At 36.0% G+C, this 13,549-nt stretch overlaps 1 protein-coding gene across 3 annotated transcripts in view; it reads right to left on the bottom strand.

The window, feature by feature from the left end:
• Positions 1 to 34: 34 nt before the first annotated feature.
• LOC107746641 (calcium-binding protein 2-like) overlaps positions 35 to 13,549 on the bottom strand; it is a 26,155-nt gene continuing 12,640 nt past the window's right edge. Inside the window, exons 1-7 of one of the 3 annotated variants that reach the window (XM_016560947.1) lie at positions 7,448 to 7,882; positions 6,036 to 6,248; positions 3,077 to 3,107; positions 2,225 to 2,359; positions 1,960 to 2,069; positions 1,726 to 1,873; positions 217 to 242 (exon numbers count right to left, since the gene is read on the bottom strand). In XM_016560947.1, the coding sequence (XP_016416433.1) occupies positions 217 to 242; positions 1,726 to 1,873; positions 1,960 to 2,069; positions 2,225 to 2,359; positions 3,077 to 3,107; positions 6,036 to 6,248; positions 7,448 to 7,489 (705 nt within the window). In that variant the 5' untranslated portion in view covers positions 7,490 to 7,882. Of the gene's footprint in view, positions 243 to 1,725; positions 1,874 to 1,959; positions 2,070 to 2,224; positions 2,360 to 3,076; positions 3,108 to 6,035; positions 6,249 to 7,447; positions 7,883 to 13,549 lie in introns of those variants that run through there. The other 2 variants (XM_016560939.1, XM_016560956.1) reach the window with 2 other exon arrangements.

The following is a 13,549-nucleotide window of genomic DNA, read 5'->3' on the forward strand; positions in this document are numbered from 1 at the left end:
TAACCAAAATGCTAAAATAAATTAAATAAGAAACACACTTTTCCTCTTTGTCATAAAAACAAGCAAATATGTAAAATAAAGGTCCCTGTATGAAGAAAGAGTATGGTTTAAATGATTTCATACGGTAGTTAATTAAAGCAGACGCACAGTATTTCACTCTTCACGTTAGGAGTTGGCAAACTGATTGTTCTCTTCCTTTTTCATGAGTCCTCTAAATTAGCGAGACATCATTCGGACAAACTCTGTTGAGCGTAAGGTGAAAAATATGTTAGTTAGAGATGAACAGATAGTTTCCTTTCCAATTTATGAGCAGAAATACCCAAATACTATAGTGTGTGTGTGTGTGTATATATACATATATCAGACACTTTTATCAAAAATGAGTTACAAATGATGAATATTCATTATAAAGAGGCATATATACATGCTATATATATATAATTTATTCATTAATTCCATAAGCATCTTTTATATACACTTCCTTGCCTCTTTATTAGGTACCCCCTTTTACCATCAAAAATGCCTTAATTCTTTGTGGCATAAATTCATTAAAGAGCTGGAAACATTCCACAGGGATTTTGGTCCATATTGACATGATGGCATCATGCAGTTGTTGCAGATTTGTCAGCTGCACATGCATGATGTGAATCTCCCATTGCACCACATCCCAAAGGTGCTCTATTGGATTGATATCTGGTTATTGTGGAGGCCATTTGAGTATAGGGAACTCATTGTCATGTTCAAGAAACCAGTTTGAGATTACGGAGTTTTATAACCTGGCACGTTATACTGCTGGAAGTAGCCATCCCAAGATGGGTACACTGTGGTCATAACGGGAAGGACATGGTCAGGAACAATACTGAGGTTGGTTGTGGCAAACGTTTGCCAAGAAAATATCCCCCACACCACCAGTCTGAATCGTTGATACAAGGCAAGATGAATCCATGCTTTCATGTTGTTTATGCCAAATTCTGACCCTATCATTTGAATGTTGTAGCAGAAATCGAGACTCATCAGACCAGGCAACCTTTTTCCAGTCTACTATTGTTCAGTCTTGGTGAGCCTGTGCGAACTGTAGCATCATTTTCCTGTTCTTAGCTGACAGGAGTGATACACAGTGTGGTCTTCTGCAGCTGTAGCCCGTTTGCTTCAACGTTGAATGTGTTGTGCATTCAGAGATGCTCTTCTCCATACCTCAGTTGATGCGAATGGTTATGAGTTGCTATTGCTTTTCTATCAGCTCGAACTAGTCTGGCCATTGTCCCCTGACCTCTGGCATCAATATGGCATTTTCGCCCACAGAACTGCCACTCACTGGATATTTTCTCTATTTTGGACCATTCTTTGTAAACCCTAGAGATGGCTGTGTGTGAAAATCCCAATAGATCAGTAGATAGTTTCTGAAATACTCAGAACCAGCCCATCTGGCACCAACAACCATGCCACATTCAAAGCCACTTAAATCATCTTTCCTCCCCATTCTGATGCTCAGTTTGAACTTTAGCAGATTGTCTTGACCATGTCTACATCCCTAAATGCACTTAGTTGCTGCCATGTGATTGGCTGATTAGATATTTGTGTTAACAAGCAGATGAACAGACGTACCTAATAAATTGGCCGGTGTGTGTATATTAACATGAATAAAGGCTATACATAATGGTTTTCCCAAATGCACATGCAAAAATCAAAATTCAAGAACCCGTGGAGCAAAATTATAATTCTAACCTTCAAAGTCAACCTGGCCGTCTCCATTGAGGTCAACATCCCTGAGGATCTCATCAATCTCTCTGTGGTTGAGCTGCTCTCCCATCAGCTTCTTCATGGCTTCCCTCAGTTCAGCCAGACTGATCTCACCATCACCGTCGGAGTCAAACTGAGATTAAAAAGATCAATTAAAAAGGGTGTGACTTCAGAAAACTTGGGAATACAGTACACCTGTCAGTAGCATGGAACACCAACCTCTCTAAAAGCATCTCTCAGTTCTTTCACTCCGATCATGTCTGCTGTCTCAGCCAACATCTTTGGGCCCATCAGGTCTACAAAGTCCTCAAAGTCCACTCTACCGCCACCTAGTGAACAAACAGACAATCATGTAAGAAGTATCATGAAAACACCCTAGACGAGTGGTTCAGATATTCATGCTTTACTGAGTCTGTTCTTGAATAAAACTCTCAGTATAACTGAGATAATGACGTATAATGATAATGACATGGTTGCCACTCACAGATCTGCTGACTGAGTTCAATCAGCTCCATTTCTGTGGGCATGTAGCCCATCGTCCTCATGCACTCGCCCAGATCCTTACAGCTAATGAAGCCGTCCTTGTCTTTGTCAAATTCTCGGAAGGCTTCTTTCAACTCTGAAGGCAGAGAAAGAATGAGAGAGAGAGAGCATCTTCAGTTTGTTGACATTAATGTGCAATCTGTCTGTGCAGTAAGAGGATTCTGAAGGATAAAGGTATGGTGATCACATTTGTCGGAGGAGTAGTTCATCCAAAACTACTCACACTTATGCAATTGCAAAGCAGTAGCCAATGTTTTTTTCCTCCATAGAACACAAAAGGAAACAATGAAATTATAAAGTGAGCAGGGTCTGTCCAGCTCAAATGCTGTACAAAACTATCATATAAGTGGTCAATATGTCTTTTGAGGTCATACAATAGCACTGTATGAGGAACAGACTTGAATTCAGTTTAAATCACAGTTGTTTTGGAGACTGATATTATATATATATATATTTTAATTTGGAGAAATGTGAATGAGAGCTACGGGATATTCTTTGATTTTCTCCTTTTGTGTTGCACAGAAGAAAGAAAATGATACAGGATTGGAAAGACATGACTTTGAGTAAATTATTTTCAGCATTTGGTTGAATTGTTCCATTAAATGTGTCTTATCAAGGCATTTAGAGGAGACTGAAGGTAGATTCATATAAATTGAGAGAGGTAATGGCAAGAATCCATGTTGATGGAGGGAGTGAAGTCAATAAGGGAAGGAATCATTTCATTTTGGATGGTGGGAGAGTTTAACGCTCTTAATGATATAAAGCATATCAATGATGTTGGATATCTCTGTACCTTCAATTTCCTCTGGCCGTAGATCTCTGTCCTGCAGTGAGTACAGATTTCAAAGAGACATACAGAGACAAACTATTAGGACAAACACACAGATACGTAGACAGACACATACATACAAAACATAATAATAATTAAAATAATAATAAATAATTAATTAAAATAATGATAATATAATTATAACAACATATAAATAATACAAATAATTGAATTATTTTATTATTTTGTTCATTACAAATGATGTGGAAAAATCATAGAAAATTGGTTCGAAAGTGTGGGAACCCTGTATTATAATCTCTCCTGTAATCTGCTTTGCATTCAGACTGTGCTTGTTGAACTGTCACTCAAAGTACATTGTACCAGCAAGCCTCACGCACACCTGTCAGTGTTGCCGGGGGCAACCATCTGCACACCGCTACATGAACACGCGAGTGGTTGAATGAAACACATGAGGCTCTGATTACTGGTCAGCACAAGTAAAAACAAAAGGAGTGCCTGCACGTAAAATGTGCTTCATATCACACATAACATTAATGCATCTACTCCTTTCCAGGGAAAGATTCAACTGATACAGTATGACCACCATACCCAAAAAAGTCCACAAAATCCTGTACGTAAAAAATAAATAAATGTGTGCCTATGAAGTCCATGGTAATATTCAAGAAATAGTTCGCCAAAAAATGAAAATTTGCTGAAAATGTACTTACCCTCAGGCCAACCAAGATGTAGATGAGTTTGTTTTTCATCTGAAGAGATTTGGAGAAATGTAGCATTACATCACTTGCTCACCATTGGATCCTCTGTAGTGAATGGGTGCCGTCAGAATGAGAGTCCAAACAGTTGATAAAAACATTTCAATAATCCATGTAATCCACACAACTCAGTCCATCAATTAGTCTTGTGAAAAGCTGTGTGTTTGTAAAAAAAAAAAATTGCTTCTGAGTCCTCTGTCTACGCTTTTTCCAGTGAAAAAGTTGTTTCATCAGGGGAGAAATATAACACTGTTTACAAACTTACAACACATTAATGATGGATTTGTTTTTACAAACACACAGCTTTTCACGTCACAAGACATTAATTGATGGATGGAGTTATGTGGATTACTTGTGGACTATTGTGATGTTTTTATCAGCGGTTTAGACTCCCATTCTGATGGCACCCATTCACTGCAGAGGGTCCATTAGTGAGCAATGTAATGCTACATATCTCCAAATCTGTTATGATAAAGAAACAAACTCATCTACATCTTGGATAGTCTGATTATATTTTCAGCAAATGTTTTACATTTTTTTGGTTGAACTATTCCTTTAACGAACTTAGAATATAATGATGGATTTTATGGATTTAATACTTTCCTTACAAAAATAAGGTTGATTTTGTGCAGTTTTTGTAATTGCTCCCTTAATAATATTGAGGTCCTGAAGCAAAACTGACTGAGATCCACAGTGTTATGATATTATGGATGATATTATATTAAGTTATCTAAGGATAGAAAAGCACACACATGGGATTGCGTGTTGTCAGATATTCATGTTCGTGGAAATGGAGAAACTCAGTCATTAAAACATTATCAGCTTAACTCCAAATAAAAAAAGAACAAGCGGAGCAATGAAATCAAGACTGAATCAACATTTATACATTACATAAGTAAGATAATAACAAATGGTAGAGTGATGTAGATTTTGATCTGATTGACTGAGCCTGTGTTTGGGCAGTGGCCAGCCAGAACATATTCACACAGCTGGTGAGTATTTAGGCTGATTACTATGAATTGGCAAGCATGATGCAAGCAGCAGAAGAATAAGGTCACTATGGTGAACAGATTACAAGGGTCCAGGTTGCCAGGTAACAAATGGAGTCCAATGGAATTCACATATCATTTTTTGTGAAAATCAGGTACTCACCCATACAATATATAGTTTTTACATAGTCTGTTCAACATGCACTCTAGAGCCTCAATAAGTGCTGCACAACTAAGAAGATGTGATATTACTTGGGGAAAAAGGCTTTAGCTTGTCACAAACAATTTCAGGGAAATGTTACATTGGTTTTGTCTTTTTTATTATTTTTTATTTTTAGCAATTTCTACAGCTTACACCCTACTCTATCCACACAAAAAGGATTCTGGGATTATCAAACAGATGGAGACATTGATATGAAACATTAAGCTACTATAAAACTACACAGTTGAACGCTCTCTCTCTTTGTATTTTTGACCACTTCCACCAGATTAACATAAGGAACTGATTGTACTGCCAATGGTAGGTGAAAGTTTCACCTCTCTCTGGAGAAACATGCAAAATGATTGTCTTTTTTTCCTGCAAAAACATAAGAGGTTTTTCCAAGATTCTCCCATGAGTAAAAAAAGAACATTATACTAATTGTATATATAAATCATAGCCCCTATGCAACAACTGACAGCAGAAGGATATTACACTGTCTCAGTCCCATCGATCAATACAGGAGGCTTCAGGATCTAAATTACAATTTTAAAAAGTACTAATTTCTTCATTCACCCAATCCACTTCACTATCAGGTAATATTATATTATACTACATAAATTTCTGATTTGGTGCACACTTGAGAGCAAGGTTGTAGAAATGCATTCATGTATACACTCAGGTTGTTGAGTGCGTTTGTGTCTATTATGGACACTTTAATGTAATGAGAATCCTTACAAATGCTGCATTAAGGACTTGGCAACATAGAAAATGAGCTGACATTGACTCACAATGGCGAATAATGAGGCACAGTATCCTCCAATCACAGGAACGGGAGATGATGGGTCATTATCTAAGTAATGGGGCTCAAGGGAGGTTAATAGGATTTGACTGAAGATGGATAAGACAGAAAATTATAATATGATTCCCTGATGGGAATTCTGACACTGATGTTCTATATATCCACACCATGCATTTTCTAAAAAAGGCTAATTTGTAAGTGTGTGTGTGTGTGTACATACAAGTTGAGCCTGAGCGAAGCTTTGTCGGAGAAAGATGCAGGCTGGGCCCACGATGTTGTGTAGCATGGTACAGTTCTGAACCAGAGCACATATGGGCTCCTCAAACTGCTGCCCCAGCTCTTCATCATCCTCATCCTCAGCTGCTGCATCACCGCTGCCTCCTAACATGGCGGATGCCAATGGCAGTCCACTGCTTTCCAGGGGAGGGTCCACCTTTGCAAGGAACCATTTCATTATGCACCAGACAAAATCGCAGTCTGACAAGGTCTAATACTGCTGTATGTGGTGAAATTATCTGTCAAAAAAATCATCCTGCCGATGTCTATACTATAAATTACATTATTATTTTATAATGAAAAAATCCTGGGAAACGAATCAGTTCTCACAATTTTTAATTTTTTTCCCATGTGGAACATAAAAGGAGACATTTAGCAGAATGTCCGACCTGCTCTATTCCATATAATGAAAGTGGATGGTGACCAGGGACTGACAAAAAGCATCACAAAGGTGCACTATATTTCAAGTCTTCTGAAGCCATATGATTGTTTTGTGTGAGGAAAATACTGAAATTTACGTTGTGATTACTGGAAATATTAAAAGCATTGCTCAAAAGCCATGGTCACCATTCCCTTTTATTGTAATAGAGCAGTTTGGACATTCTGCTATAAATATCATGTATCAAATATAATTCATCATTATATATAGTACTGTTCAATGATTTGGGGTCAGTAAGGGTTGTTTTGTTAAATTAATTAATAGTTTTCTTCAGCAAGGATGCATTAAATTGATCAAAAAGTACAAGACATTTATAATGTTACAAAAAAAAATTCTATTTCAAATAAATGCTGTTCTTTTGAACTATCAATGAATCCAGAAAAAAGTATCCATGTTCACACAAAAATATTAATCAGCACAACTGTTTATAGCATAATAATAAGAAGCATTCAGCAAATCAGCATATTAGAATGATTTCTGAAGGATCATGTGACGCTGAAAACTTTGGTAATGACTGGTGAAAATGCAGCTTTGCCATCACAGAAATAAATTAGAATTATTTTAAAATAATGTAAAGTAAAACAGAGTTATTTAAAATTGAAATAATATTTTCCAATAATACTTTCTTGCTGTATTTTTGATCAAATTAATGCAGTTCTCAAAATAAGAGACTTCCTTTTAAAAATTAAACAATATTACCAACCCCAAACTTTTGAAGTTTGGTGAAATGTTCCTTTAAGTTTGTACATTACAATTATTGCAACGTAATGGCAATTTAATCAATAGCTTAACTTATCGCACCATGATACTGCCTGCCAAAGGCCAAGTAATTATGAATAGTTTCAAGTAATTTTCGAAATCAGTCTCACTAATCTACTTCTTATAAAAATAGTCTTTTTTAAAAACTGATATCTTACCTTCTTCATACTGCTTCTTTTAGATGGCTTCGCTCCCATCATTTGTATTTCTCTAATTCTCACTGCTCCAACTCTTTCTGGTCATCTCTGTCCCTCCCCCTCCCTCTTTATCTCTCACTCTTGGCTGCTGTCCTCAGATTATTACATAAACTTTGCGACACACGATCCCTGTCGTCAGAATATATCAAGAGGGGGGGGAGTAGCTTAAACAAGAGGTGATGGGTAGTGATGCTAATACCACTAAAAACGAATGCTTTGGGAGCAGTGAGACCTATTCCTTAAGCCAGAAATGGTATTTCCAGGGTTTTCTGAGCACTCTAATCCTGATGCTCTCGGACATTGCATCTGTTGTCTGTTTTCGCTCTCTCTGCATGTTCTTTATCCTGCCCCTTCTTTCTTTCTCCATGTAATTTCACATACTCATTTTGACTTGTGATGGACTCTAATCGCACTTCTACTGCCAGTGACTGTTCTGGCATGGTACAAAATAGGAAGGGATGGAGGGATGAGGAGAGAAGTGTAGAGCGAGAGAGAGAGAGAAAGAAATCAAAGGGGTGGGAAAGGGCTTCATAATTCGCAACATTCCAGATTACATGGTGAGTGCAACGCAGCTGGCAGTGCTGATAAGGGAATGTAGGATTGTAGAAAGATTGTAGAGAGCAGGTAGACAGACATCAAATGGTTTTTAGAAGGGTGACTAATTTTCGAAATCAGTCTCACTAATCTACTTCTTATAAGAATAGTCTTTTTTAAAAACTGATATCTTACCTTCTTCATACTGCTTCTTTTAGATGGCTTCGCTCCCATCATTTGTATTTCTCTAATTGTCACTGCTTCAACTCTTTCTTGTCATCTCTGTCCCTCCCCTCCCTCTTTATCACTCACTCTTGGTTCCTGTCCTCAGATTATTATGTAAACTTTGCTACACACCATCCCTGTCATCAGAATATCCCAAGAGGGGGCGGAGCTGCTTAAACAAGAGGTGATGGGTAGTGATGCTAATACCACTAAAAACGAATGCTTTGGGAGCAGTGAGACCTATTCCTTAAGCCAGAAACGGTATTGGGTTTTCTGAGCACTCTAATCCTGATGCTCTCGGACATTGCATCTGTTGTCTGTTTTCGCTGTCTCTGCATGTTCTTTATCCTGCCCCTTCTTTCTTTCTCCATGTAATTTCACATACTCATTTTGACTTGTGATGGACTCTAATCGCACTTCTACTGCAAGTGACTGTTCTGGCATGGTACAAAATAGGAAGGGATGGAGGGATGAGGAGAGAAGTGTAGAGAGAGAGAGAGAGAAAGAAATCAAAGGGGTGGGAAAGGGCTTCATAATCCGCAACATTCCAGATTACATGGTGAGTGCAACGCAGCTGGCAGTGCTGATAAGGGAATGTAGGATTGTAGAAAGATTGTAGAGAGCAGGTAGACAGACATCAAATGGTTTTTAGAAGGGTGATGAGCTGCAGTGTCAGGGGTCAGAGGTCAAAAGGGTCAGAAGAGAGGATAGATGGATCAGTAGATGAAGCCAAATCAATACTTATTATATATGTCAGTGTAGAAAATGGGAAAATATTGAGGAAAACAGGAAAATAACAAGGAAATTTTTAAAATATAATAATAAGTATATAAATAACTAGCCCCAGACCCATCCACGTGGTTTTGTTTTGCTCTAATCTACTCATAACCCCCAAAATATGATATTCTGGACAAAGGTCTAATTCTTGGTATTAGAGTAAGCCAAATCAATACTTATTATACATGTCAGTGTAGAAAATGGGAAAATATTGAGGAAAACAGGAAAATAACAAGGAAATTTTAAAAATATAATAATAAGTATATAAATAACTAGCCTCAGACCCATCCACGTGGTTTTGTTTTGCTCTAATCTACTCATAACCCCCAAAATATGATATTCTGGACAAAGGTCTAATTCTTGGTATTAGAGGGAGAAAAAACATTTACAGTGACTTACAGAATTACTTCACAGTGTTATGATTAGTGAACACTGGTGGAAATGAAATTATGCTTGTCTATGAGATTAGATGGGTTTAAACATGCAGGTGAGCGCAAAACATGTTTTTATTTTTTTCAGAGATCTCTTAGCCTTTTCACCTCTCCTACCCAGAAGTAAGATGAGTTTTTGGTCCAGATCAAGGTTTTACTGTATTCAATCCCACATTCATGCAATATTACCATGTAATCTCTTTAGATTCCATGCTATGCTTTCTCTCACATTCTCTTATATATATATATATATATATATAACTAAGATATTTTAAGATCAAGTTAAAGATAATTGTGCTTAAAGGCTTTCCGGGCGCAAAGACAAAGTAGGCATAAAAAGATAGAGATCTAGGGCTGTTTCATAGTACAACAATATGGCATTTCTATGATATTAGATTTGTTAACATGCACCTTACAAAAGCTCCATAGCACAAGAGGGCAGCGTCAATTCAGTTAATTCAGTATATGAATGATTTAAATATGAATAATGAATATTTCCTTTATATCTATTTTTAAAAAGAGGGGTCTTATACACCCAGTAAAATAAACTAAAGCTAGAGCTATATATTTAGCTTTCTTCAGATTCCTTTGTATCCACCTTCAGCAGCTGCATTATGGGAATATAACCACTAGGGGGGACTAAACAAGCACTTTTGATATTCAAAGTGTCTACAAAGGGATAGACCTGTGTTGAAAAAGCACAATTTCATATTTTTCATAAGGTGATTGTGGGACGAAATTTCCAGAATTGTGTGGATTCACTAAAATAAAAAATAAAAAAATAAAAATAAAGAATTAAAATTAAATTACCACACAAAACTTTGGACTTTCTGTATTTTGTCATTATCTTAAACACCTTTTGTTCTAAATGCTTCTGCGTAAATGCTTAAAATTTGTTTTGTATACATACATGTGTAAATTATGTGTATGTACAAAGCAAAAACTATAATTATATTAGCATTTTTTAAATGGATGAGTTGGACTGGAGAGTAAAAGACAAGCAGTCAACAAGTGCACAGAAGGATGATAGTTTATGCTCTCAGTATAAACTAACCAATCACAACAAATATTCAAATGATGTATCGTGTCAAGCCAATCAGCTTCTAGTGTACTTAACCCTCTGGTATTGTTCATTTGGGAGTCACACTTGTGTTGTTCGCGGTCAAAAGTGACCGGACACCTGAAATGAAACATTTTTTTTTATTTTCAGTGAAATCAAGGTAATATATTTTTGTTCGATAATATTTTTTCTTTATTATTTTGTATTTTGAGAGAATTTCATGGTACTATTTAATATTTATGCAATAATTATGATACATTTTTCCCATTGAAAATAATAAAAAAAAAATTAGGGCTGGTAAGCGATTAAATTTTTTAATCTAATTAATTACATGATGTGACGATTAATTAATCTAATTTATTATTATTACTATGGAAATATGAAATATTTATTGAATGAAATGATACTCTAGGCTAACCCTGAATCAAAATAAGGTTTGTTACAGAAGCTTACAGTAATGTTCCAATGCTTTTTTGGAAGTCAGCTGTTAAAAATCTTTACAGTTCTGACTCTAAAAACTGATTAGACAAGCCACATTTGATGGCGTCATAAAATAGCCAGTGACTGCACATGATTTAAATTATACAAAGGGCTCCGAAAGTCTGAGACCACATTGAAAATGTGGTACTTTTCATTTAAACCTGGAAATAAACAAAGTTTAATAAGTTTTAGGGTTTTGAAAAATTTAAAACAAAGAAAGGTTATGGCTTAAAATGAATAAGAAGCATATTAGATTCTGAACTTCAAGTTATGTTGTTGAAAATCTATTTGTGGCGTCAGTTTTGATTTTGTGACGGGCCGCCACAAATAACTCAATGTATGGGAAACACTGGACACTGCTATAAGTCAAATGGCCATAATCTAAGTGATAAAAAAAAAAAACTATTCATATTAGCGGTGAAATGTCGTCCGATTATGTCAAACGTCATTTGCTCACTGGATGTCATGACAACAAATGTCATGAAGGAAAAGTTTCAATATCTCGCCTTCGCTTTCATTTCGGACCATCTCCAAAAAGACATTAAAAAATTAAACATATGATTTACAAGTTTAAAGGGGTCATATGATGCTTTTTTAAAGATCATTATTTTGTGTATTTGGTGTAACAGAATATGTTGACATGCTTTAATGTTCAAAAAACACATTATTTTTCAAATACTGTACATTATTGTAGGTCCTCTATGCCCCGCCTCTCTACTTTACGCGTAAAACAGACCTTCCCGAAAACTCTCCTCCGGATTAAAAGTCAGATTTGATAGTTAAATGTGTGTATGCTAGTGAATCCCAATCATTCGTAAATAGCATATTCCCCGCCTATGAATTACAGCTACGCAAATTACGTATCTTGGTGTGGAATCCTTTGGACTCAAATCTCAGGCTTGGTAAGTTATATTGCATAAATGCATTAGAGACTAATAGGCTATATGCCTAACAATAAATGAATAAATTAACGTGTGTCCAGAGCGTTTTTAGCCAGCTGAGGAAGTAACACGTAACATTTTAAATGTATTTTGCTAAAATGAACGAAATGAACGAAATTACTCGAAAAAAGATTCGTTCATTTTGCTGAACGAGACTCAACACTCCGGCCTGACAGGGCATCACAGAATGGTAGGGGCGTAACATTTCCGTCACACGCTTGAGGTATTTGGCATCAGCTGTATGAAATGTCAGATGACCCACTTAGGTCTGGGGCGGGGCAAGTGAGTTAAATGCGTTAATAATTTGAACGCGTTATTTTTCACCGTAATTAATTAATCTAATTAACACGTTAAATTACCAGCCCTAATTTGTTTCTAATATTTTTCTAAAACTTTTCAATTATGGTAGTAGGCCTATTTCATGTTAAAATAGAGACAAGGCCTCATTCATGAAACATTCGTAAATGAGTAAATTCTGAGTACTTTACGCGTAAAACAGACCTTCCCGAAAACTCTCCTCCGGATTAAAAGTCAGATTTGATAGTTAAATGTGTGTATGCTAATGAATTCCAATCATTCGTAAATAGCATATTCCCCGCCTATGAATTACAGCTACGCAAATTACGTATCTTGGTGTGGAATCCTAAGTTAAAAAAGTAAAAAACGAAAAAAAGACAGGGCAAATGAACTCGTTAAAGGGGTCATATGATGCGATTTCAATATTTCCTTTCTCTTTGAAGTGTTACAAGCTCTTGGTGCATAAAGAAGATCTGTAAAGCTGCAAAGACTAAAGTCTCAAATCCAAAGAGATATTCTTTATAATAAACACATTTCATTACACCAAATACACAAAATAATGTTCTTTTTAGCAACATCATATGACCCCTTTAAATATCACTATAATACATAGTGAAAAAATGCAGTGTCATCAGTTTGTCTAAAAGAATACAGAACATTTGAATGTTTTATGCACCATTTAGACGTGATAGGGAGCAGGTGTAAATTTCTTTCGTACTAACTAACATTTTCAAAATACGAACATTTTCATGAATCCGAAAATTTACGTCAGAACGACTTTCCGAACGATTTGCACAAAAATTAGTTCTGCTCGTGTTTCATGAATGAGGCCCAATGCCTTTATTAAAATCCAATTTTTTAAAGGCAGATTAGTTCCATCTGGTGGGAGTAAAAAAAGAAAAAACATCTGAAATTCCGTGGTTTAGCCACTAGATTCCAATAGTGCTCTATATAAAAGGCTTATAAATTCTCTAATTGTTTTTTAGACATAAATACTTTTTTTTAAGTTGTGGATTTGGATTTATATTTAGACATTCTCAAAGACAACTTTTTATAAAGGTTTAGATTTTTTTTGTTTGGAATGTCAGTTTTTGCATTAATTTGACTACAGTCAAACCTGAAAACGGAGAAAAACATTTTGTTATACATAACAAAATTCACGGCAGTAACATGTTACGAGTATCTTATTTAGAAGAATATTAGAATATAAAAATGCAGTAACCAGCCATATTAACTTCTCCATTGTTGTGTTGTACAAGTATGATGGTTGGTCAATGTAGTGTTTGTCCCGCCCCTCCTCCACTGTGATTGGACGGCT

The sequence above is a fragment of the Sinocyclocheilus rhinocerous genome, unplaced genomic scaffold, assembly GCF_001515625.1.
Source record: "Sinocyclocheilus rhinocerous isolate Xijiao unplaced genomic scaffold, SAMN03320098_v1.1 scaffold2026, whole genome shotgun sequence".
Lineage (NCBI taxonomy): Eukaryota > Metazoa > Chordata > Actinopteri > Cypriniformes > Cyprinidae > Sinocyclocheilus > Sinocyclocheilus rhinocerous.